Source organism: Pseudophryne corroboree, chromosome 2 (genome assembly GCF_028390025.1).
Source record: "Pseudophryne corroboree isolate aPseCor3 chromosome 2, aPseCor3.hap2, whole genome shotgun sequence".
Lineage (NCBI taxonomy): Eukaryota > Metazoa > Chordata > Amphibia > Anura > Myobatrachidae > Pseudophryne > Pseudophryne corroboree.
The window spans coordinates 1,045,689,508-1,045,716,632 of NC_086445.1; the positions used below are offsets into that span (position 1 = coordinate 1,045,689,508).

Here is a 27,125-nt window from a genome sequence, read left to right on the forward strand (position 1 = left end):
TTCACGGGTGGTCAATCTGTTGAAATCAGAGCACTACATTTTGGCCACCGTGCTCGATCCTAGATTTAAAGCCTACCTTGGATCTCTCTTTCCGGCAGACACAGGTCTGCTGGGGTTGAAAGACCTGCTGGTGACAAAATTGTCAAGTCAAGCGGAACGCGACCTGTCAACATCTCCTCCTTCACATTCTCCCGCAACTGGGGGTGCGAGGAAAAGGCTCAGAATTCCGAGCCCACCCGCTGGCGGTGATGCAGGGCAGTCTGGAGCGACTGCTGATGCTGACATCTGGTCCGGACTGAAGGACCTGACAACGATTACGGACATGTCGTCTACTGTCACTGCATATGATTCTCTCAACATTGATAGAATGGTGGAGGATTATATGAGTGACCGCATCCAAGTAGGCACGTCACACAGTCCGTACTTATACTGGCAGGAAAAAGAGGCAATTTGGAGGCCCTTGCACAAACTGGCTTTATTCTACCTAAGTTGCCCTCCCACAAGTGTGTACTCCGAAAGAGTGTTTAGTGCCGCCGCTCACCTTGTCAGCAATCGGCGTACGAGGTTACATCCAGAAAATGTGGAGAAGATGATGTTCATTAAAATGAATTATAATCAATTCCTCCGCGGAGACATTGACCAGCAGCAATTGCCTCCACAAAGTACACAGGGAGCTGAGATGGTGGATTCCAGTGGGGACGAATTGATAATCTGTGAGGAGGGGGATGTACACGGTGATATATCGGAGGGTGAAGATGAGGTGGACATCTTGCCTCTGTAGAGCCAGTTTGTGCAAGGAGAGATTAATTGCTTCTTTTTTGGGGGGGGTCCAAACCAACCCGTCATATCAGTCACAGTCGTGTGGCAGACCCTGTCACTGAAATGATGGGTTGGTTAAAGTGTGCATGTCCTGTTTTGTTTATACAACATAAGGGTGGGTGGGAGGGCCCAAGGATAATTCCATCTTGCACCTCTTTTTTCTTTTCTTTTTCTTTGCATCATGTGCTGATTGGGGAGGGTTTTTTGGAAGGGACATCCTGCGTGACACTGCAGTGCCACTCCTAGATGGGCCCGGTGTTTGTGTCGGCCACTAGGGTCGCTTATCTTTCTCACACAGTCAGCTACCTCATTGCGCCTCTTTTTTTCTTTGCGTCATGTGCTGTTTGGGGAGGGTTTTTTGGAAGGGACATCCTGCGTGACACTGCAGTGCCACTCCTAGATGGGCCCGGTGTTTGTGTCGGCCACTAGGGTCGCTTATCTTACTCACACAGCGACCTCGGTGCAAATTTTAGGACTAAAAATAATATTGTGAGGTGTGATGTGTTCAGAATAGGCTGAAAATGAGTGTAAATTATGTTTTTTGAGGTTAATAATACTTTGGGATCAAAATTACCCCCAAATTCTATGATTTAAGCTGTTTTTTAGGGTTTTTTGAAAAAAACACCCGAATCCAAAACACACCCGAATCCGACAAAAAAAATTCGGTGAGGTTTTGCCAAAACGCGGTCGAACCCAAAACACGGCCGCGGAACCGAACCCAAAACCAAAACACAAAACCCGAAAAATTTCAGGCGCTCATCTCTAGTAGCTGTATCACAGTCCCTTGTCGTATCAGGAATAAGTATCGCGGAGCTATTGGATACGTCTGCCGGCAGACACCTGTTCCAGTAACCATCCTGCTTTTCAAAGTAAGTGTCTTGGATTTTTGGACATTTTCCCATTAGGGAGTTTAAGATTTTGGCCCAATGTGCTGATCTCCACTCTGGAAGGACTTTACAGTGAAACAGCTGACATCAATCTAGACGTTTTTGGACTTATTCCTGATACGACAAGGGACTGTGATACAGCTACCACATATATATGCCTGCATTTACCAAAGGGACTCCAAACAATACAGTTATCAGATACATATATATGTCTACATTTACCTGAGGAATATAAACTCCTATCCAGTGAATAAACCTTTATTCCAGCATATCACTGGTATTCTTATATGTTAATTGTTGTGTGTGTTTGTTTTGTGTATACCGGTATTAGGATCACTTTAGGGAATAAGATATCCTTGGAAAAGTGTTTTTATGTGTCAATAAAACATTATATTTTAACTATCATTGATTGTATGAATATTATCTTTTGAGCCCATACTGCCACTAAATAATTATTCTACACCTAACAACATTAGCGCTGGGAGAAATCTTTTTCTTTCTATCATGGCTTAATATAGGTCTTCCTCATACAGGACTCAGACAGTAAAGCTTGGTGAAAATATTAAAGAACTTTATTACAGGAAGAGAGCAACACAATGTCACATAGCAGAGAAGGAACGTATGGGGAAATGTCCAGGCCTATAGGAGAACTTGTAAGTAATGCTAAGGATTCCAGGAAAAGAAGTCCTTGTGAGTGTTGATACAGGATAATAATGACTGAAAAACTTGTAAGTGATGTTTTTAAAGATACTGGTGATTTGAAGAACTGGTGAACGGTGGTTAAAGACACTGATGATTTGTATGACTTGTGAGCGGTGACTAAAGATACTGATGATTTATAAAACTTGAGAGCGGTGGTTAAAGACACTGGCAACTTGCAAAACTTGGGAGCGGTGGTTAAAGACACTGCTGATTTGTAGAACTTGAGAACGGTGATTAAAGACACTGATGATTTGTAGAACTTGAGAGCAGTGATTAAAGACACTGATGATTTGTAGAACTTGAGAGCGGTGATTAAAGACACTGATGATTTGCAGAACTTGAGAGCGGCGTTTAAAGACGCTGATGATTTGTAGAACTTGAGAGCGGCGTTTAGCCCGCAGCACACGCTGAGTCCAAGAAGCACTGGTGACTGGATTGCAGAGAAACACACCAGCCGTAGTTTACGCTGAACTGTGCAGCAACTGGCACCTGGAAGTGCTGGAGACACTGGGGTACGACTGCAGAGAGATACGTCAGGAACAAGAGCACTGGCATCCACGTCAGGTGAAAAGACGATACTCAGGCGCCGAGGCTCTGCCCGGCGTCTGACTTTGAATCTCGCGCCTCCGCTGGATTGGCGGAACAGCCTGATGACGTCACCTGCTCCCCGCCCACGTGATGCCGGGTGTCATGGCGGCGCCCCTGCCCCGGGGAACCGCCGGGAGCCGCACCGGCCAGACGCCGGAGCCCGTGGACCACCGAAGGCCGCAACACAGACCAGCAGGCACGCAGGGGTAAGCGCGGTGAACGCCGCCTATGGCGTGTGACAGTACCCCCTCCTCCAGGAGTGGCCCCCGGACACTTTCCAGGTTTGCTGGATGTCTGGAATGGAAAATCCGCACCAGTCGGAGAGCCATAACTTCAGTAGCCTTGACCCAGCTCCTCTCCTCGGGGACAAAACCTTTCCACTCCACTAAATACTGTAGATTCTTGTGAAGATAACGAGAGTCAAGAATAGCTTTGATTTCAAAGTCCATTCCAGCTTCAGACTCTGCAGAGGTTGGCCTCGGGGACTTTAAATGGAACCGGTTTAAAATAAGGGGACGAAGGATAGAGACATGAAAGGAGTTTGGTATCCGGAGGTGGGAAGGCAATCCCAATTTGCAGACAACCGGATTCAGGACTTGTAACATGGGGTAAAAACCAATAAACTTTGGGGCGAACTTCATAGTGGGCACCCTTAACCGGAGGTTGCGGGTGGAGAGCCATACCCTGTCACCAACCTTGTATTGGGGAGCTGCTCGTCGCTTCCTATCCGCAAAGAACTTATAGCGGCCGGAGACTCTCTTGAGATTAGCATGAACTCGACTCCAAATTTGATTGAAGTGCCGAAGAGTAGAGGCTGCAGCAGGAACATCCTCCGGAGGACAAATGGGTAATTCAGGAACTTGAGGATGGAACCCATAATTAATGAAAAATGGGGACTCACCAGTCGAAGAGTGGTACAGATGATTATGGGCAAACTCGGCCCATGACAACAGTTCCACCCAATCATCTTGCGAGGGAGAGAGATAAACACGGAGAAAAGTCTCTAAATCTTGATTGACGCGTTCAGTTTGCCCATTGGTTTGTGGATGGTAAGCGGATGAAAACTTGAGTTTTATTTGTAAGGCCGTACAGAGAGCTCTCCAGAATCTTGCAGTGAATTGTACCCCCGGTCAGAGATGATTTCCTGAGGTAAGCCATGCAGGCGGAAATGTTCTCGGATGAATTACAAAGCCAACTTGGGAGCTGATGGTAACCCGGTCAAAGGTACAAAATGTGCCATCTTAGAGAAACGGTCGATAATTACCCAGACAGTATTGTGACCCTTGGAGAGGGGCAATTCAGTAACAAAGTCCATAGAGATATGGGTCCAAGGAATGGACAGTGGATGCAACAACCCCGCAGGAGGCAAACGAGGAATTTTGTGCTGAGCACACTGAGGACATGAGTTGACATAATCTTGAATATCCTTCTTCATAGTGTCCCACCAGTAAGACCTTCGTAGAAACTCCCACATCTTTTGAACTCCAGGATGACCGGAAAACTTGGAAATATGAGCCCACTGCAACAACCTTGGTCGAAATTTAGCTGGCACAGACATTCTTCCAGGAGGAGGACCCAGAGCGGTGGGAGCCGCCGACATAGAAACTGGACTGAGAATCAAAGCCTTCTCAACGGAATTCTCCTCATCCGAAGCTGTTAAGGAACGGGATAAAGCATCAGCCTTGGTGTTAAAAGTCCCAGCCCGGTACTTAATGACAAACGAAAACCGAGTAAAAAAGAGCGCCCATCTAGCTTGACGGGGATTCAAGCACTGGGCCGTCTTGAGGTACAGCAAATTCTTATGATCAGTGAAAATTGTAATTAGGTGTTTAGCACCTTCCAAAAGATATCTCCATTCCTCCAAGGCAGATTTTATTGCCAAAAGTTCTTTGTTTCCAATGGTGTAATTCTGTTCCGCAGGAGAGAATTTACGAGAATGGAAACCACATGGATGTAACTTACCATCTGGAGCGTACTGCGAAAGCACGGCACCTATGCCTACCGTGGAAGCATCAACCTCCAAAAAGAATGGTTTTGAAAAATCTGGTTGCTGAAGTACTGGAGCGGACATAAAGGCTGCCTTTAACTGAGTGAATACTGCTATAGCTTCGGAGGACCAATGACTTGGGTCAGAACCCTTCTTGGTTATGGCAGTAATAGGTGCCACGATGGTAGAGAATCCCTTTATGAATTCCCGGTAGTAATTTGCAAAGCCCAGAAATCGTTGTACCGCTTTCAAAGAAAGAGGCTGAGTCCAGTCCTGGATGGCAGTGAGTTTCTCCGGATCCATACGAAGCTCCGTGCCCGAAATGATGTAACCAAGAAATGGAATAGAAGAAACCTCAAAGGTACATTTGGAAATCTTGCCATAAAGATGATTCTCTCGTAATCGAAGAAGTACCTCTTTGACCTGTATTCTGTGTTCTGTGAGATTTTTAGAAAATATCAGAATGTCATCCAAATATACCACTACACTTAGGTATAGCATATCCCGAAAGACTTCGTTAATGAATCCCTGGAAGACGGCAGGGGCGTTGCTGAGGCCAAACGGCATTACCAGATACTCGTAATGCCCGTCCCTGGTATTGAAGGCTGTCTTCCATTCGTCTCCCTGTCGAATACGTATCAAATTATAAGCTCCTCTTAAATCAAGCTTGGTGAACACTCGGGCTCCGCGAACTCTATCAAAGAGCTCCGTAATGAGCGGCAAAGGATACTTATTCTTAATGGTGACATCATTTAGACCATGATAGTCAATACATGGTCTTAGCCCTCCATCCTTCTTCTTCACAAAAAAGAAACCCGCCCCCGCCGGGGAGGTAGAGGGGCGGATGAATCCTTTCTGCAGATTAGACTTGATATAGTCCGACATAGCTTGGGTCTCGGGTAATGATAAGGGATAAGTGCGACCCCGAGGCGGCATTTTCCCCGGAATGAGCTCAATGGGACAGTCCCAAGGTCTATGCGGTGGTAGCAGATCTGCCGCTTGCTCCGAGAACACGTCAGAAAACTCCAGATAGGCCTCCGGAATGAGCCCTTCATCTGACTTGGAAGATACACGGAGCGGATAGACAGGGGTGAGACAATTTGAATGACAAAAAGGACTCCAAGATGTTATTTGTGTCGTACTCCAGTCGACGTGAGGGTTGTGAAGTTTAAGCCAAGGGTGGCCAAGAACCAGATCGTGGGGCATCTCCCGACTCACTAGGAACTTCAAATGTTCTTGATGCAGAGCTCCCACTTGCAGTTTGATTGGTACTCTACAACTTGAAATCAGCCCGTTAGAAATTTGGGTACCATTGATAGCAGTCAACGTAATAGGTCGTTCGACCGACCGTAGCTGAAAACCCAGATTCTGAGCACAGGAAAGGGAAATAAAATTTCCTGCAGCCCCTGAGTCCAGCAGAGCCTTAACGGGTTTGGCTATTGACTCGGAGAACAGAGACACGGAGAGTAAACAGTCCACTGACGGAGAAGGTTTAGAAGAAACCCCTAGCTCGACTCCTCCGGAACAAGCTAGGACTGCCCGTTTCCCGGACGAGACTTGCAAAACTTGAGAAAATGGTCCGCGGCTCCACAGTAGAGGCAGAGTCTACCCTCACGACGACGCTGACGTTCTTCTGGGGACAGCCGAGATCGATTAATCTGCATGGGTTCATCAGGATTTGGAATAACCGTTTGTTTAGACTGAAAAGATCGGACCCTTGATCGATCTGACCGACTACGTTCGCCACCTCGTTCCTGCATGCGAAGATCCACCTTTACACAGAGCGAGATCAACTGTTCTAAAGAATCCGGCAAATCTCTAGTGACCAACTCGTCCTTTAGACGATTGGAGAGTCCGTTCCAAAAGGCAGCCCGAAGGGCATCATTATTCCAACGCAGTTCTGAGGCTATGGTCTGAAAATTAATCACATACTGTCCCACTGAACGAGAGCCTTGTCGGACACGAAGCAAGTCTGCAGAGGCAGCGGTCGTCCTGCCTGGCTCATCAAAGATCCTCCGGAATGACGCAATGAAATTGGTATAACTAGAAACCAATGGATCAGATCGCTCCCATAACGGAGACACCCAATCCAACGCTGTACCCTCAAGCAAAGAAATAATGTATGCCACCTTGGACCGATCAGTAGGGAAGTTATGTGAAAGAAGTTCAAAATGTACCTCGCACTGATTGAGAAAACCACGGCAATTCTTAGGATTCCCATTATAGCGAGAAGGAGTAGGGAGCTTAAGGCGTGACCTGGTTCCAGAGGAGGATGGAACATTACTAGAGACAACCACTGGAGCGGGTACTGGAGCTGGGGCCGGTACTACTGAAGCCAGAGAAGTCTGAATTTGATCCAGCTGGCCAGATAATTCCTGGAGATAATGCATCACCTGGCCCTGTGCTGCTTCCTGACTTTGAACTCGGGAAACCAAGTCCTGGATGGTACTTGCCTCTGGGCTCCGATCCCCCGGGTCCATGAGGCCTGAGTATACTGTCACTGACCTAGGTTGGGGGTATTGTGAACTCGGGGGTTCTCCCGATGGTCGGAACAGGGATGGCTTAATATAGGGCTTCTCCATACAGGACTCTGACAGTAAAGCTTGGTGAAAATATTAAAGAACTTTATTGCAGGAAAAGAGCAACACAATGTCACATAGCAGAGAAGGAACGTATGGGGAAATGTCCAGGCCTATAGGAGAACTTGTAAGTAATGCTAAGGATTCCAGGAAAAGAAGTCCTTGTGAGTGTTGATACAGGATAATAATGACTGAAGAACTTGTAAGTGATGTTTTTAAAGATACTGGTGATTTGAAGAACTGGTGAATGGTGGTTAAAGACACTGATGATTTACATAGTATCTGAGGTTGAAAAAAGACAATTGTCCATCGAGTTCAACCTATTTGTGGTCTCCTATGCATGATGATTTGACTAAAATTTCTGACTGATGCTGCTGTCAGCCGTTGCATTTTATCCCTATTTATAGTAACTATAATGCATGACTATGCACCATACCCCTGGATATCCTTATCCATTAGGAATTTATCTAACCCATTCTTAAAGGTGTTGACAGATTCCGCCATTACAACTCCCTCGGGCAGGGAATTCCAAACACGTATTGTCCTTACCGTGAAAAAGTCTTTACGACGTATTGTGCGGAATCTCCTCTCCTCTAACCTGAGCGAGTGTCCACGAGTCCTCTGTGTTGATCTAACCAAAAACAGGTCCCGCGCAAGCTCTGTGTATTGTCCCCTTATATATTTGTAGATGTTGATCATATCCCCTCTTAGTCTCCGCTTTTCCAATGTAAACATGCCTAGTTTTTCAAGCCTTTCCTTGTATTCCATCGTCTCCATGCCCTTAATTAGTTTGGTCGCACTCCTCTGTACCTTTTCTAGCTCCAGGATATCCTTTTTGTAGTGTGGTGCCCAGAATTGTACACAGTATTCAAGGTGTAGCCTCACTAGTGATTTATATAACGGGAGTATAATACTCTCGTCCCTAGTATCAATACCCCGTTTTATGCATGCTAATATCTTATTAGCCTTCTTTGCTGCAGTCCTACTTTGGGTACTACTGCTTAGCTTGCTATCTATGAGGACACCTAAGTCCTTTTCCAGTACAGAATCCCCTAATTTGTATGACTTGTGAGCGGTGACTAAAGATACTGATGATTTATAAAACTTGAGAGCGGTGGTTAAAGACACTGGCAACTTGCAAAACTTGGGAGCGGTGGTTAAAGACACTGCTGATTTGTAGAACTTGAGAGCGGTGATTAAAGACACTGATGATTTGTAGAACTTGAGAGCGGTGATTAAAGACATTGATGATTTGTAGAACTTGAGAGCGGTGATTAAAGACACTGATGATTTGTAGAACTTGAGAGCGGTGATTAAAGACACTGATGATTTGCAGAACTTGAGAGCGGCGTTTAAAGACGCTGATGATTTGTAGAACTTGAGAGCGGTGATTAGCCCGCAGCACACGCTGAGTCCAAGAAGCACTGGTGACTGGATTGCAGAGAATCACACCAGCCGCAGTTTACGCTGAACTGTGCAGCAACTGGCACCTGGAAGTGCCGGAGACACTGGGGTACGACTGCAGAGAGATACGTCGGGAACAAGAGCACTGGCATCCACGTCAGGGGAAAAGACGATACTCAGGCGCCGAGGCTCTGCCCGGCGTCTGACTTTGAATCTCGCGCCTCCGCTGGATTGGCGGAACAGTCTGATGACGTCACCTGCTCCCCGCCCACGTGATGCCGGGTGTCATGGCGGCGCCCCTGCCCCGGGGAACCGCCGGGAGCTGCGCCGGTCAGACGCCGGAGCTCGTGGACCACCGAAGGCTGAGGCCGCAACACAGACCAGCAGGCACGCAGGGGTAAGCGCGGTGAACGCTGCCTATGGCGTGTGACAGCTAGTAGGAGAAAGAGAGGAGAGCACAATGCTAGTAGGAGAAAGAAGAGCGCAATGCTCGCAAGAGAAAGAGAGAAGAGCGCAATGCTAGTAGGAGAAAGAGAGGAGAGCGCAAGGCTAGTAGTAGAAAGAGCACAAGGCTTGAAGGAGAAAGAGAGGAGAGCGCAAGAATAGTAGGAGAAAGAGAGGAGAGCGCAAGAATAGTAGGAGAAAGAGAGGAGAGCGCAAGAATAGTAGGAGAAAGAGAGGAGAGCGCAAGAATAGTAGGAGAAAGAGAGGAGAGCGCAAGAATAGTAGGAGAAAGAGAGGAGAGCGCAAGAATAGTAGGAGAAAGAGAGGAGAGCGCAAGAATAGTAGGAGAAAGAGAGGAGAGCGCAAGGCTAGTAGGAGAAAGAGAGGAGAGCGCAAGGCTAGTAGTAGAAAGAGAGGAGAGCGCAAGGCTAGTAGTAGAAAGAGAGGAGAGCGCAAGGCTAGTAGGAGAAAGAGAGGAGAGCGCAAGAATAGTAGGAGAAAGAGAGGAGAGCGCAAGGCTAGTAGTAGAAAGAGAGGAGAGCGCAAGGCTAGTAGTAGAAAGAGAGGAGAGCGCAAGGCTAGTAGTAGAAAGAGAGGAGAGCGCAAGGCTAGTAGGAGAAAGAGAGGAGAGCGCAAGGCTAGTAGTAGAAAGAGAGGAGAGCGCAAGGCTAGTAGTAGAAAGAGAGGAGAGCGCAAGGCTAGTAGTAGAAAGAGAGGAGAGCGCAAGGCTAGTAGGAGAAAGAGAGGAGAGCGCAAGAATAGTAGGAGAAAGAGAGGAGAGCGCAAGGCTAGTAGTAGAAAGAGAGGAGAGCGCAAGGCTAGTAGTAGAAAGAGAGGAGAGCGCAAGGCTAGTAGTAGAAAGAGAGGAGAGCGCAAGGCTAGTAGGAGAAAGAGAGGAGAGCGCAAGAATAGTAGGAGAAAGAGAGGAGAGCGCAAGGCTAGTAGTAGAAAGAGAGGAGAGCGCAAGGCTAGTAGTAGAAAGAGAGGAGAGCGCAAGAATAGTAGTAGAAAGAGAGGAGAGCGCAAGGCTAGTAGTAGAAAGAGAGGAGAGCGCAAGGCTAGTAGTAGAAAGAGAGGAGAGCGCAAGGCTAGTAGTAGAAAGAGAGGAGAGCGCAAGGCTAGTAGGAGAAAGAGAGGAGAGCGCAAGAATAGTAGGAGAAAGAGAGGAGAGCACAAGGCTAGTAGTAGAAAGAGAGGAGAGCGCAAGAATAGTAGTAGAAAGAGAGGAGAGCGCAAGAATAGTAGGAGAAAGAGAGAAGAGCGCAAGAATAGTAGGAGAAAGAGAGGAGAGCGCAATGCTAGTAGGAGAAAGAGAGAAGAGCGCAAGAATAGTAGGAGAAAGAGAGGAGAGCGCAATGCTAGTAGGAGAAAGAGAGAAGAGCGCAAGAATAGTAGGAGAAAGAGAGAAGAGCGCAATGCTAGTAGTAGAAAGAGAGGAGAGCGCAAGAATAGTAGGAGAAAGAGAGGAGAGCGCAAGAATAGTAGTAGAAAGAGAGGAGAGCGCAAGAATAGTAGGAGAAAGAGAGGAGAGCGCAAGAATAGTAGTAGAAAGAGAGGAGAGCGCAAGAATAGTAGTAGAAAGAGAGGAGAGCGCAAGAATAGTAGGAGAAAGAGAGGAGAGCGCAAGAATAGTAGTAGAAAGAGAGGAGAGCGCAAGAATAGTAGGAGAAAGAGAGGAGAGCGCAAGAATTGTAGGAGAAAGAGAGGAGAGCGCAAGAATAGTAGGAGAAAGAGAGGTGAGCGCAAGAATAGTAGGAGAAAGAGAGGTGAGCGCAAGAATAGTAGGAGAAAGAGAGGAGAGCGCAAGAATAGTAGTAGAAAGAGAGGAGAGCGCAAGAATAGTAGGAGAAAGAGAGGAGAGCGCAAGAATAGTAGTAGAAAGAGAGGAGAGCGCAAGAATAGTAGGAGAAAGAGAGGAGAGCGCAAGAATAGTAGTAGAAAGAGAGGTGAGCGCAAGAATAGTAGGAGAACGAGAGGAGAGCGCAAGAATAGTAGTAGAAAGAGAGGAGAGCGCAAGAATAGTAGGAGAAAGAGAGGAGAGCGCAAGAATAGTAGTAGAAAGAGAGGAGAGCGCAAGGCTAGTAGTAGAAAGAGAGAAGAGCGCAATGCTAGTAGTAGAAAGAGAGGAGAGCGCAAGGCTAGTAGTAGAAAGAGAGGAGAGCGCAAGAATAGTAGTAGAAAGAGAGGAGAGCGCAAGAATAGTAGGAGAAAGAGAGAAGAGCGCAAGAATAGTAGGAGAAAGAGAGGAGAGCGCAATGCTAGTAGGAGAAAGAGAGAAGAGCGCAAGAATAGTAGGAGAAAGAGAGGAGAGCGCAATGCTAGTAGGAGAAAGAGAGAAGAGCGCAAGAATAGTAGGAGAAAGAGAGAAGAGCGCAATGCTAGTAGTAGAAAGAGAGGAGAGCGCAAGAATAGTAGGAGAAAGAGAGGAGAGCGCAAGAATAGTAGTAGAAAGAGAGGAGAGCGCAAGAATAGTAGGAGAAAGAGAGGAGAGCGCAAGAATAGTAGGAGAAAGAGAGGAGAGCGCAAGAATAGTAGTAGAAAGAGAGGAGAGCGCAAGAATAGTAGGAGAAAGAGAGGAGAGCGCAAGAATAGTAGTAGAAAGAGAGGAGAGCGCAAGAATAGTAGGAGAAAGAGAGGAGAGCGCAAGAATAGTAGGAGAAAGAGAGGTGAGCGCAAGAATAGTAGGAGAAAGAGAGGTGAGCGCAAGAATAGTAGGAGAAAGAGAGGAGAGCGCAAGAATAGTAGTAGAAAGAGAGGAGAGCGCAAGAATAGTAGGAGAAAGAGAGGAGAGCGCAAGAATAGTAGGAGAAAGAGAGGAGAGCACAAGAATAGTAGTAGAAAGAGAGGAGAGCGCAAGAATAGTAGGAGAAAGAGAGGAGAGCGCAAGAATAGTAGTAGAAAGAGAGGAGAGCGCAAGAATAGTAGGAGAAAGAGAGGAGAGCGCAAGGCTAGTAGTAGAAAGAGAGAAGAGCGCAAGAATAGTAGGAGAAAGAGAGGAGAGCGCAAGAATAGTAGGAGAAAGAGAGGAGAGCGCAAGAATAGTAGGAGAAAGAGAGAAGAGCGCAAGAATAGTAGGAGAAAGAGAGGAGAGCGCAAGGCTAGTAGTAGAAAGAGAGAAGAGCGCAAGAATAGTAGGAGAAAGAGAGGAGAGCGCAAGAATAGTAGTAGAAAGAGAGAAGAGCGCAAGAATAGTAGGAGAAAGAGAGAAGAGCACAATGCTAGTAGGAGAAAGAGAGGAGAGCGCAAGAATAGTAGGAGAAAGAGAGGTGAGCGCAAGAATAGTAGGAGAAAGAGAGGAGAGCGCAAGGCTAGTAGTAGAAAGAGAGAAGAGCGCAAGAATAGTAGGAGAAAGAGAGGAGAGCGCAAGAATAGTAGGAGAAAGAGAGGAGAGCGCAAGAATAGTAGGAGAAAGAGAGAAGAGCGCAAGAATAGTAGGAGAAAGAGAGGAGAGCGCAAGGCTAGTAGTAGAAAGAGAGAAGAGCGCAAGAATAGTAGGAGAAAGAGAGGAGAGCGCAAGAATAGTAGTAGAAAGAGAGAAGAGCGCAAGAATAGTAGGAGAAAGAGAGAAGAGCACAATGCTAGTAGGAGAAAGAGAGGAGAGCGCAAGAATAGTAGGAGAAAGAGAGGAGAGCGCAAGAATAGTAGGAGAAAGAGAGGTGAGCGCAAGAATAGTAGGAGAAAGAGAGGAGAGCGCAAGGCTAGTAGTAGAAAGAGAGAAGAGCGCAAGAATAGTAGGAGAAAGAGAGGAGAGCGCAAGGCTAGTAGTAGAAAGAGAGAAGAGCGCAAGAATAGTAGGAGAAAGAGAGGAGAGCGCAAGAATAGTAGGAGAAAGAGAGAAGAGCGCAAGAATAGTAGGAGAAAGAGAGGAGAGCGCAAGGCTAGTAGTAGAAAGAGAGAAGAGCGCAAGAATAGTAGGAGAAAGAGAGGAGAGCGCAAGAATAGTAGTAGAAAGAGAGAAGAGCGCAAGAATAGTAGGAGAAAGAGAGAAGAGCACAATGCTAGTAGGAGAAAGAGAGGAGAGCGCAAGAATAGTAGGAGAAAGAGAGGAGAGTGCAAGGCTCCAGAAGATGTGGACTACAAATTCCAGCGTATATGCTGAAACTTGTAGTTCCTCAATAGCCACAGATAGTTTATGCCGTTTGCAGAGATATTAATCAGATTGAATGAGTTTTAAGAGGAAATGTATCAAACCTTCTAAAGAGAAAAAGTGTAGGTGTTAAGCATCCATTCAGATTCTAGCTGTCATTCTCAAGTACAATCTATAAAATGATGGCTAGAATCCTCTTGAAGGTTTGGTACGCCTTAAGTTAGAAGAGCAGATATACAGAGACAGGGAAAGGCTGGGAATGGTGAAAGTGAATGTGAAGGACGTGACGGAATCCTTACACTGTAATCTTGGATTTGCTGCTGCTGGAATCTGCATTAATCAGCTGTATCTCAATGGTGATGCTGTTCTCCCTCTTTGCGGTCAGTGTAAACTCCAGCAAGATGTGGTGAGCTGTAAAACACGTATGGAAGATATAAATCATATGGTAAGGATTTCCAGGAGACAGTCTTACACAAGAACTGATCACACTGTCGCCATGGCAAAACCAACCTGTATAAAAGATTGGCGCTTTAAGAAAATTAGAGAACTCGCACAAAGTCTCACACTTCCTGCTCCTCGCTACCAGGGCCATAACTAGGCTTGTGCTGGGATTGCCATTGTGCTGTGGGGCGGAGAAACCTCTGTCAGCACCCGCAAGGCCACGCCACACTACTGCCCGCCATCGCTGCTCACCATTTCTCCCAGCTGGCTGCCCGCAGATGGGAGCGCCTGGCTCCTTTTCTCACTGATAATACTTGTAGATAGCAGGGCAGCGCTGCAGCTGCACGCCTACATGCTCCACCTCCTCCCTCTGTCTGCAGCAACTCTCGAGACTCCCCAGCCTGCCCCCAGCACACACCCACAGTGCCCTGCGAGGAGCCTGGTGTAATGTGAATAGGGGGCTCTACCTGGCATAATGTGTATAAGGGGATCTAACTGGTGTAATGAGTATAAGGTGCTCTACCTGGTGTAATGTGAATAGGAGGCTCTACCTAGTGTAATGTGAATAGGAGGCTCTACTTGGTGTAATGTGAATAGAGGGCTCTACCTGGCATAATGTGTATAAGGGGCTCTACCTGGCATAATGTGTATAAGAGGATCTAACTGGTGTAATGAGTATAAGGTGCTCTACCTGGTGTAATGTGAATAGGGGACTCTACCTGGTATAATGTGAATAGGGGGCTCTACCTGGCATAATGTGCATAAGGGGCTCTACCTTGCATAACGTGTATAAGGTGCTGAACCCGGCATAATGTGTATAAGGTGCTCTACCTGGCGTCATTTGTATAAGGTGCTCTACCGATGTAATGTATAAAGGGCTCTACCTGGCATAACATGTTTAAGGGGCTCTGCCTGGCATAACGTGTATAAGATGCTCTACCTGGCATAATGTGTATAAGGGGCTCTACCTGGCGTAATGTGTATAAGGTGCTCTACCTGGAATAATGTGTATAAAAGGTTTTGCATGGCGTAATGTGTCAAAGGGATTCTACCTGGCGAAATGCATATAAGGGCTTTACCTGGCGTAATGTGTATAAAAGGCTTTACCTGGCATAATGTGTATAAGGGGCTCTACCTGGCATAATGTGTAAAGGTGTTCTACCTGGCGTAATGCATATAAGGGCTTTACCTAACGCAATGTGTATAAGGGGCTCTACCTGGCATAATGTGTATAAGGGGCTCTACCTGGCATAACGTGCAAAGGTGCTCTACATGGCATAATGCATATAAGGGCTTTACCTGGCGTAATGTGTATAAGGTGCTCTACTATGTGGTGAGATGTGATTTGGTACTATTCTGTGGTCACATCCTTCCCCATGAAGCCATGCCCCTATATTGTTGACAAGCTATATCCCTATGTTAAGTATGGGGGGGAGGTGCGGGAGGCACCAATTCTCTTTCTGGCACAGGAAAACACCAAAATGACTAGTTACGGCTCTGGAACAGACCTGTACTCACCGCAGTACGGCTCTGTTGTCGTGGTCAGCATGAAATACAGGATTTCCTTTAGGTCATTTCCCATCACTTGTTCGGTCTCATTGGTGAAATATTCCATCTCGTAATCGGTGGAGTTCTCCATTTCCGGCCGGAACTTACTGAGTAAAATGTCTCCCCCTGTAGTAATCAGCGTTCTCTTCACCCCTGCTCCAGAAACGCACGTAGCAAACCCACAAACAGGATAATAAACAAACTGAAAGTTTACGGAAATTCTAATTGTGTCGAGGTATATCTATCTATACATCTTATAAAAGAGAACGGCTGTTTGTTTGGTTGTTTGTCCGATTGCGTTAAACTCCGAAACCACAGAACCGACTGCGGTGCAGTTTTCACCGTTGTTTAGATAATTTTCCCAGGCAGGTTTTAGGCTAAGTATCATCACGATCGGTCGTCAGGGGGCTGTGGGCGGGGCTCCATGATTAGGGATCCCCTGCACTGCTCTCGGCAAGTCGGATGCGCCTCAACAGCGACGGATCAGAACATTGTGGCACATGTGTACTGGGTAGTATGATACACTTATTCATAGGTAAGCGTCATTAATTAGTCCTTCTTCGGACTAAGTAGGTCAAAGAGCTATATATTATTTTTTAACCAGTACGTTTTTGTTGAGATTTCTCAATGCCTAGGAGAAAATCTTCACTTGGCCGTGACAGCGCTGCAGGTAAAAGGGCGCGCACTTCCAGATTAAATGAGGATAGTCTAGAGCACAGGTTCTCAAACTCGGTCCTCAGGACCCCACACGGTGCATGTTTTGCAGGTCTCCTCACAGAATCACAAGTGACATAATGAGCTCCACCTGTGGACCTTTTAAAATGTGTCAGTGAGTAATTAATGCACCTGTGCACTTGCTGGGTTACCTGCAAAACATGCGCTGTGTGGGGTCCTGAGGACCGAGTTTGAGAACCACTGGTCTAGAGAGAGAGCATCACCTCTCAATTCATTGTAAACATTTTACCTCATTCCTGCTGCGGAGGCTCTTGTGACACACGACAGGTCAACTTGTGACATGAAAGAAAAATTGCTAAAATACGCACTATCAATATCTTTTCCCGTATAACCCTTTTTATCCAATCCCTCCACCCTACCCTATATATTGCCAATTCCAAAAATCCTATGTATCCCACTTCCGTTATCACCGATTTCCACCCGAGCGGAGCCGTATAGTGTAGCTAGTATATAATATGTGTGTGCGTGTCATGTCTTCACCAGCTCCTCTGCTTTACATTCTGGACCACATGACAGTAGTGGCGATGGAATCTTTTCCAAGCACAGTGGGTGATACAGAGAGTTCTATCACTGTACGGCTCAGTGACTTGGGGGCTTATTCACTCATTATACTTAGTAGGTGAGAATCTCAATGTTTACCTACTTTTGTAAAACTCAAGTCCTGGCCCATTCATTAAACAGGTAACGTGCTTAGCTGTCATTCCCAAATCGGAACGTGGTCCCCGCACAGTAATATTGGGACATCCTTATTTCCCAATTCATCAAACGCTGAACCTACGTAATTTTCAGAATTTGTTTGTGGGAACGGACGCTGGCCCTCATTCCGAGTTGTTCGCTCGTTAGCTGCTTTTAGCAGCATTGCACACGCTAGGCCGCCGCCCTCTGGGAGTGTATCTTAGCTTAGCAGAAGTGCGAACGAAAGATTAGCAGAATTGCTACTAAATAATTCTTAGCAGTTTCCGAGTAGCTCCAGACCTACTCCTAGATTGCGATCAGCTCAGTCCGTTTAGTTCTTGGTTTGACGTCACAAACACGCCCTGCGTTCGGCCAGCCACTCCCCCGTTTCTCCAGACACTCCCGCGTTTTTCCCTGACACGCTTGCGTTTTTTAGCACACTCCCGGAAAACGCTCAGTTACCGCCCAGAAACGCCCCTTTCCTGTCAATCACTCACCGATCAGCAGTGCGACTGAAAAGCGCCGCAGGATCCACAGCAAATCTACTAAGTTTTTAGTTAAATAACTAAGCGCATGCGCCCTGCGTGCCTTGCGCATGCGCATTTAGCAACAAATCGCAGCATAGCGAAAATCGGCAACGAGCGAACAACTCGGAATGACCACCGCTATCTTCAGTTGCCAACGCTTTGTGATGCCCAGGTCTTTACTACGGGAATAATTCCTGGGACGCAAAGAGGAATTCCTCTGCCCATGTTCAGCCAAACATCAGGCTCTTCTTGCGCATGCGTGATCCCCAGTTCACGCGTGCGCACTAGCACGGCCAAGTCAGACACGCCACTGCTAAGTTTTAGTACTACGAAAATAATAGGGATAGGGATCGCGGGGACAACTGATCTTCGGATCAGCTGTCTCCACGCCGGAACAATGTTGAGTCGCTCCGGTGTTTTAGCGTCCGGCGCTGCTACTCGCAATGAGGTAGTCAGTTAGCACTGGTGAGCGGGTGCTTGATAAATACAGCCCGTGGTAACATTACAATAGGCCACGCATGGTATATTATAAGACTGTGGTACCTATACGTGGGCAGGAGGACGCCTGGGAGCTCCCGCAGTCCACGCACCGACCCTCCTGGAACATCTGGTAGTTGGCGCAAGGAAAACCGATGAACTGGCAATCTCCCCGTATGGCATTGATGAATACGGCGATGGATCTCATGTGGTCACAGATCAGGGAACCGTACACTGCGGAAGGAAATAACACGGTCAGTAACCACACCCCCCTTCTCTAACCAACGACACGCGACATTCCCATTAATGTCTGCCTGTGATCTATAATAAAATACAGTATGGAAAAAGCACTACTGGTCCCAGGGAAGACAAATGGCAGATACGTGGCGGTAAATTATTCAGTGTCATTACGTAAAGTCGCAACAATCATATGTGCAGGGGGTCAGCTGGGGCCACTGTATAGGTGAGGTTACGCTCCTACGCTCCTGTCATCTGCTTTACCGGTAATGACATAATCAGTGACCACTCCTTGTACACTTACGGTTTCGGAGGGACGTCGTGCAGCCCGGCTGGTCTCTGCCGCCGTTTATGAAGTAATCTACGTGTCCCACCGCGATACGGATGCCAAAGTCTGAGAGAGAAGGAAACAAAATGTAATATGTAGTTAGCTCCAGCCCCCACCGGTAGATCCAGCTCCCCCCCCCCCCCCACCGGTAGATCCAGTCCCCCCCCCCACGGTAGATCCAGCTCCCCCCCACCAGTAGATCCAGTCCCCCCCCACCTCACCTATCACTGCTGCACATCCTGATGACTGCGCTATTGCTTTACTGTGTGGTGATTGCCCTATACTGTATAATCCTTGTCATGTCATGACTCTCATAGGCAAACGCGGGGGGAAGGGTGTTTTCGGTTGCCTGGAAACCCCCCCCCCCCTCCTCTTGGCACGTGGCTCATATTAGCAATGGTATATGATACGATTTACTAGAGCTGCCACCACAATATGCAGTTTAAGGGACAGAGCAGAGATACCCAGTGCTAGCAGCTTCCTTTACCAAGTTTGCTGTGTGTGTGGTTCTGAGTCCTCAGTCAGTGCACTGGACCAGGAGCAGCTACCAGGAAGAAGAGACAGGAGCCTTACCATGAGGTGGGAGAATGTGTGCTTAGAAAGAGCAGTACTGATTCTATTACTGTATGTTTGTGTTTTTATTCATTATTTAAATATGTTTCATACAGTCTATACTATAAAGCATCTATATAGAGATGAGCGGGTTCGGTTCCTCGGAATCCGAACCCCCCCGAACTTCAGCCTTTTTACACGGGTCCGAGGCAGACTCGGATCTTCCCGCCATGCTCGGCTAACCCGAGCGCGCCCGAACGTCATCATCCCGCTGTCGGATTCTCGCGAGGCTCGTATTCTATCGCGAGACTCGGATTCTATATAAGGAGCCGCGCGTCGCCGCCATTTTCACACGTGCATTGAGATTGATAGGGAGAGGACGTGGCTGGCGTCCTCTCCGTTTAGATAGAGAGTGAGACACTTGATTTACTAGTAATTTAATTTTAGTAATTTTGGGGAGCATTAGGAGTACTCAGAGAGTGCAGAGTTTTGCTGATAGTTATACTAGTGACCACCAGTTTTATTTATTATTTAAAATCCGTTCTCTGCCTGAAAAAAAACGATACACAGTCACATACCATATCTGTGCTCAGCCTCAGTGTGCTGCATGATAATATCATCTATGTATATCTGACTGTGCTGAGTGCTCACTGCTCACACAGCTTAATTGTGGGGGAGACTGGGGAGCAGTTATAGCAGGAGTACATAACAGTGCACACTTTTGCTGCCAGTGTGACTGACCAGTGACCACCAGTATATTGTCTGCCTGAAAAAGTTAAACACTCGTGTGGTGTTTTTTTTTTTTATTCTATAAACGCATTCTGCTGACAGACAGTGTCCAGCAGGTCCGTCATTCATTATATTATAATATATACCTGCAGTAGTGATATATATATATTTTTTTTATATCATTATCATCCAGTCTATACTAGCAGACGCAGTACGGTAGTCCACGGCTGTAGCTACCTCTGTGTCGGCAGTGCTCGTCCATAATTGTATACCTACCTGTGGTGGGTTTTTTTTTTCTATCTTCTTCATACTAGTAGTTTAGGAGTCTGCTGCTGACAGTGTCCAGCAGGTCCGTCATTATATAATATATACCTTTCCTGCAGTAGTGATATATATATATATATTTTTTATATCATTATCATCCAGTCTATACTAGCAGACGCAGTACGGTAGTCCACGGCTGTAGCTACCTCTGTGTCGGCAGTGCTCGTCCATAATTGTATACCTACCTGTGGTGGGTTTTTTTTTTCTATCTTCTTCATACTAGTAGTTTAGGAGTCTGCTGCTGACAGTGTCCAGCAGGTCCGTCATTATATAATATATACCTGTCCTGCAGTAGTGATATATATATATTTTTTATATCATTATCATCCAGTCTATACTAGCAGACGCAGTACGTTAGTCCACGGCTGTAGCTACCTCTGTGTCGGCAGTGCTCGTCCATAATTGTATACCTACCTGTGGTGGGTTTTTTTTTCTATCTTCTTCATACTAGTAGTTTAGGAGTCTGCTGCTGACAGTGTCCAGCAGGTCCGTCATTATATAATATATACCTGTCCTGCAGTAGTGATATATATATATTTTTTATATCATTATCATCCAGTCTATACTAGCAGACGCAGTACGGTAGTCCACGGCTGTAGCTACCTCTGTGTCGGCAGTGCTCGTCCATAATTGTATACCTACCTGTGGTGGGGTTTTTTTTCTATCTTCTTCATACTAGTAGTTTAGGAGTCTGCTGCTGACAGTGTCCAGCAGGTCCGTCATTATATAATATATACCTGTCCTGCAGTAGTGATATATATATTTTTTATATCATTATCATCCAGTCTATACTAGCAGACGCAGTATGGTAGTCCACGGCTGTAGCTACCTCTGTGTCGGCAGTGCTCGTCCATAATTGTATACCTACCTGTGGTGGGTTTTTTTTTTCTATCTTCTTCATACTAGTAGTTTAGGAGTCTGCTGCTGACAGTGTCCAGCAGGTCCGTCATTATATAATATATACCTGTCCTGCAGTAGTGATATATATATATTTTTTATATCATTATCATCCAGTCTATACTAGCAGACGCAGTACGGTAGTCCACGGCTGTAGCTACCTCTGTGTCGGCAGTGCACGTCCATAATTGTATACCTACCTGTGGTGGGTTTTTTTTTCCTATCTTCTTCATACTAGTAGTTTAGGAGTCTGCTGCTGACAGTGTCCAGCAGGTCCGTCATTATATAATATATACCTGTCCTGCAGTAGTGATATATATATATTTTTTATATCATTATCATCCAGTCTATACTAGCAGACGCAGTACGGTAGTCAACGGCTGTAGCTACCTCTGTGTCGGCAGTGCTCGTCCATAATTGTATACCTACCTGTGGTGGGTTTTTTTTTCTATCTTCTTCATACTAGTAGTTTAGGAGTCTGCTGCTGACAGTGTCCAGCAGGTCCGTCATTATATAATATATACCTGTCCTGCAGTAGTGATATATATATATTTTTTATATCATTATCATCCAGTCTATACTAGCAGACGCAGTACGGTAGTCCACGGCTGTAGCTACCTCTGTGTCGGCAGTGCTCGTCCATAATTGTATACCTACCTGTGGTGGTTTTTTTTTTTCTATCTTCTTCATACTAGTAGTTTAGGAGTCTGCTGCTGACAGTGTCCAGCAGGTCCGTCATTATATAATATATACCTGTCCTGCAGTAGTGATATATATATATTTTTTATATCATTATCATCCAGTCTATACTAGCAGACGCAGTACGGTAGTCCACGGCTGTAGCTACCTCTGTGTCGGCAGTGCTCGTCCATAATTGTATACCTACCTGTGGTGGGTTTTTTTTTTCTATCTTCTTCATACTAGTAGTTTAGGAGTCTGCTGCTGACAGTGTCCAGCAGGTCCGTCATTATATAATATATACCTGTCCTGCAGTAGTGATATATATATATATATTTTATATCATTATCATCCAGTCTATACTAGCAGACGCAGTACGGTAGTCCACGGCTGTAGCTACCTCTGTGTCGGCAGTGCTCGTCCATAATTGTATACCTACCTGTGGTGGTTTTTTTTTTTCTATCTTCTTCATACTAGTAGTTTAGGAGTCTGCTGCTGACAGTGTCCAGCAGGTCCGTCATTATATAATATATACCTGTCCTGCAGTAGTGATATATATATATTTTTTATATCATTATCATCCAGTCTATACTAGCAGACGCAGTACGGTAGTCCACGGCTGTAGATACCTCTGTGTCGGCAGTGCTCGTCCATAATTGTATACCTACCTGTGGTGGGTTTTTTTTTTCTATCTTCTTCATACTAGTAGTTTAGGAGTCTGCTGCTGACAGTGTCCAGCAGGTCCGTCATTATATAATATATACCTGTCCTGTAGTAGTGATATATATATATATTTTATATCATTATCATCCAGTCTATACTAGCAGACGCAGTACGGTAGTCCACGGCTGTAGCTACCTCTGTGTCGGCAGTCACTCGTCATCCATAAGTATACTAGTATCCATCCATCTCCATTGTTTACCTGAGGTGCCTTTTAGTTGTGCCTGTAAAAATATGGAGAACAAAAATGTTGAGGTTCCAAAAATAGGGAAAGATCAAGATCGACTTCCACCTCGTGCTGAAGCTGCTGCCACTAGTCATGGCCGAGACGATGAAATGCCATCAACGTCGTCTGCCAAGGCCGATGCCCAATGTCATAGTACAGAGCATGTAAAATCCAAAACACCAAATATCAGTAAAAAAAGGACTCAAAAATCTAAAATAAAATCGTCGGAGGAGAAGCGTAAACTTGCCAATATGCCATTTACCACACGGAGTGGCAAGGAACGGCTGAGGCCCTGGCCTATGTTCATGGCTAGTGGTTCAGCTTCACATGAGGATGGAAGCACTCAGCCTCTCGCTAGAAAAATGAAAAGACTTAAGCTGGCAAAAGCACAGCAAAGAACTGTGCGTTCTTCGAAATCACAAATCCACAAGGAGAGTCCAATTGTGTCGGTTGCGATGCCTGACCTTCCCAACACTGGACGTGAAGAGCATGCGCCTTCCACCATTTGCACGCCCCCTGCAAGTGCTGGAAGGAGCACCCGCAGTCCAGTTCCTGATAGTCAGATTGAAGATGTCAGTGTTGAAGTACACCAGCATGAGGAGGATATGGGTGTTGCTGGCGCTGGGGAGGAAATTGACCAGGAGGATTCTGATGGTGAGGTGGTTTGTTTAAGTCAGGCACCCGGGGAGACACCTGTTGTCCGTGGGAGGAATATGGCCATTGACATGCCTGGTGAAAATACCAAAAAAATCAGCTCTTTGGTGTGTAAGTATTTCAACAGAAATGCGGACAACATTTGTCAAGCCGTGTGTTGCCTTTGTCAAGCTGTAATAAGTAGGGGTAAGGACGTTAACCACCTCGGAACATCCTCCCTTATACGTCACCTGCAGCGCATTCATCATAAGTCAGTGACAAGTTCAAAAACTTTGGGCGACAGCGGAAGCAGTCCACTGACCAGTAAATCCCTTCCTCTTGTAACCAAGCTCACGCAAACCACCCCACCAACTCCCTCAGTGTCAATTTCCTCCTTCCCCAGGAATGCCAATAGTCCTGCAGGCCATGTCACTGGCAATTCTGACGAGTCCTCTCCTGCCTGGGATTCCTCCGATGCATCCTTGCGTGTAACGCCTACTGCTGCTGGCGCTGCTGTTGTTGCTGCTGGGAGTCGATGGTCATCCCAGAGGGGAAGTCGTAAGACCACTTTTACTACTTCCACCAAGCAATTGACTGTCCAACAGTCCTTTGCGAGGAAGATGAAATATCACAGCAGTCATCCTGCTGCAAAGCGGATAACTGAGGCCTTGGCATCCTGGGCGGTGAGAAACGTGGTTCCGGTATCCATCATTACTGCAGAGCCAACTATAGACTTGTTTGAGGTACTGTGTCCCCGGTACCAAATACCATCTAGGTTCCATTTCTCTAGGCAGGCGATACCGAAAATGTACACAGACCTCAGAAAAAGACTCACCAGTGTCCTAAAAAATGCAGTTGTACCCAATGTCCACTTAACCACAGACATGTGGACAAGTGGAGCAGGGCAGACTCAGGACTATATGACTGTGAAAGCCCACTGGGTAGATGTATGGACTCCCGCCGCAAGAACAGCAGCGGCGGCACCAGTAGCAGCATCTCGCAAACGCCAACTCTTTCCTAGGCAGGCTACGCTTTGTATCACCGCTTTCCAGAATACGCACACAGCTAAAAACCTCTTACGGCAACTGAGGAAGATCATCGCAGAATGGCTTACCCCAATTGGACTCTCCTGTGGATTTGTGGCATCGGACAACGCCAGCAATATTGTGTGTGCATTAAATATGGGCAAATTCCAGCACGTCCCATGTTTTGCACATACCTTTAATTTGGTGGTGCAGAATTATTTAAAAAACGAGAGGGGCGTGCAAGAGATGCTGTCGGTGGCCAGAAGAATTGCGGGACACTTTCGGCGTACAGGCACCACGTACAGAAGACTGGAGCAACACCAAAAACGCCTGAACCTGCCCTGCCATCATCTGAAGCAAGAAGTGGTAACGAGGTGGAATTCAACCCTCTATATGCTTCAGAGGTTGGGGGAGCAGCAAAAGGCCATTCAAGCCTATACAACTGAGCACGATATAGGAGGTGGAATGCACCTGTCTCAAGCGCAGTGGAGAATGATTTCAACGTTGTGCAAGGTTCTGCAACCTTTTGAACTTGCCACACGTGAAGTCAGTTCAGACACTGCCAGCCTGAGTCAGGTCATTCCCCTCATCAGGCTTTTGCAGAAGAAGCTGGAGACATTGAAGGAGGAGCTAACACAGAGCGATTCCGCTAGGCATGTGGGACTTGTGGATGGAGCCCTTAATTCGCTTAACAAGGATTCACGGGTGGTCAATCTGTTGAAATCAGAGCACTACATTTTGGCCACCGTGCTCGATCCTAGATTTAAAGCCTACCTTGGATCTCTCTTTCCGGCAGACACAAGTCTGCTGGGGTGCAAAGACCTGCTGGTGACAAAATTGTCAAGTCAAGCGGAACGCGACCTGTCAACATCTCCTCCTTCACATTCTCCCGCAACTGGGGGTGCGAGGAAAAGGCTCAGAATTCCGAGCCCACCCGCTGGCGGTGATGCAGGGCAGTCTGGAGCGACTGCTGATGCTGACATCTGGTCCGGACTGAAGGACCTGCCAACGATTACGGACATGTCGTCTACTGTCACTGCATATGATTCTCTCCCAATTGAAAGAATGGTGGAGGATTTTATGAGTGACCGCATCCAAGTAGGCACGTCAGACAGTCCGTACGTATACTGGCAGGAACAAGAGGCAATTTGGAGGCCCTTGCACAAACTGGCTTTATTCTACCTAAGTTGCCCTCCCACAAGTGTGTACTCCGAAAGAGTGTTTAGTGCCGCCGCTCACCTTGTCAGCAATCGGCGTACGAGGTTACTTCCAGAAAATGTGGAGAAGATGATGTTCATTAAAATGAATTATAATCAATTCCTCCATGGAGACATTCACCAGCAGCAATTGCCTCCACAAAGTACACAGGGAGCTGTGATGGTGGATTCCAGTGGGGACGAATTGATAATCTGTGAGGAGGGGGATGTACACGGTGATGAATCGGAGGATGATGATGAGGTGGACATCTTGCCTCTGTAGAGCCAGTTTGTGCAAGGAGAGATTAATTGCTTCTTTTTTGGTGGGGGTCCAAACCAACCCGTCATTTCAGTCACAGTCGTGTGGCAGACCCTGTCACTGAAATGATGGGTTGGTTAAAGTGTGCATGTCCTGTTTATACAACATAAGGGTGGGTGGGAGGGCCCAAGGACAATTCCATCTTGCACCTCTTTTTTCTTTCATTTTTCTTTGCGTCATGTGCTGTTTGGGGAGTGTTTTTTGGAAGGGCCAGCCTGCGTGACACTGCAGTGCCACTCCTAGATGGGCCAGGTGTTTGTGTCGGCCACTAGGGTCGCTTAGCTTACTCACACAGCTACCTCATTGCGCCTCTTTTTTTCTTTGCGTCATGTGCTGTTTGGGGAGTGTTTTTTGGAAGGGCCAGCCTGCGTGACACTGCAGTGCCACTCCTAGATGGGCCAGGTGTTTGTGTCGGCCACTACGGTCGCTTAGCTTACTCACACAGCTACCTCATTGCGCCTCTTTTTTTCTTTGCGTCATGTGCTGTTTGGGGAGTATTTTTTGGAAGGGCCATCCTGCCTGACACTGCAGTGCCACTCCTAGATGGGCCAGGTGTTTGTGTCGGCCACTTTGGTCGCTGAGCTTAGTCACACAGCTACCTCATTGCGCCTCTTTTTTTCTTTGCGTCATGTGCTGTTTGGGGAGTGTTTTTTTGACGGGCCATCCTGCGTGACACTGCAGTGCCACTCCTAGATGGGCCAGGTGTTTGTGTCGGCCACTAGGGTCGCTTAGCTTACTCACACAGCTACCTCATTGCGCCTCTTTTTTTCTTTGCGTCATGTGCTGTTTGGGGAGTGTTTTTTTGAAGGGCCATCCTGCGTGACACTGCAGTGCCACTCCTAGATGGGCCAGGTGTTTGTGTCGGCCACTAGGGTCGCTGAGCTTACTCACACAGCTACCTCATTGCGCCTCTTTTTTTCTTTGCGTCATGTGCTGTTTGGGGAGTGTTTTTTGGAAGGGCCATCCTGCCTGACACTGCAGTGCCACTCCTAGATGGGCCAGGTGTTTGTGTCGGCCACTAGGGTCGCTGAGCTTAGTCACACAGCTACCTCATTGCGCCTCTTTTTTTTCTTCTTTGCGTCATGTGCTGTTTGGGGAGTATTTTTTGGAAGGGCCATCCTGCCTGACACTGCAGTGCCACTCCTAGATGGGCCAGGTGTTTGTGTCGGCCACTTGGGTCGCTGAGCTTAGTCACACAGCTACCTCATTGCGCCTCTTTTTTTCTTTGCGTCATGTGCTGTTTGGGGAGTGTTTTTTGGAAGGGCCATTGTGCGTGACACTGCAGTGCCACTCCTAGATGGGCCAGGTGTTTGTGTCGGCCACTTGGGTCGCTGAGCTTAGTCATCCAGCGACCTCGGTGC

At 46.9% G+C, this 27,125-nt stretch overlaps 1 protein-coding gene across 1 annotated transcript in view; it reads right to left on the reverse strand.

Moving 5' to 3' along the window:
• The window catches only part of PLA1A (phospholipase A1 member A), a 95,397-nt gene that overhangs the window by 25,308 nt on the left and 42,964 nt on the right, over positions 1 to 27,125 (reverse strand). The window contains exons 6-9 of the mRNA XM_063956869.1: positions 18,442 to 18,531; positions 17,967 to 18,134; positions 15,457 to 15,639; positions 13,797 to 13,908 (exon numbers count right to left, since the gene is read on the reverse strand). Of these exons, the coding sequence (XP_063812939.1) occupies positions 13,797 to 13,908; positions 15,457 to 15,639; positions 17,967 to 18,134; positions 18,442 to 18,531 (553 nt within the window). The remainder of the gene's footprint in view (positions 1 to 13,796; positions 13,909 to 15,456; positions 15,640 to 17,966; positions 18,135 to 18,441; positions 18,532 to 27,125) is intronic.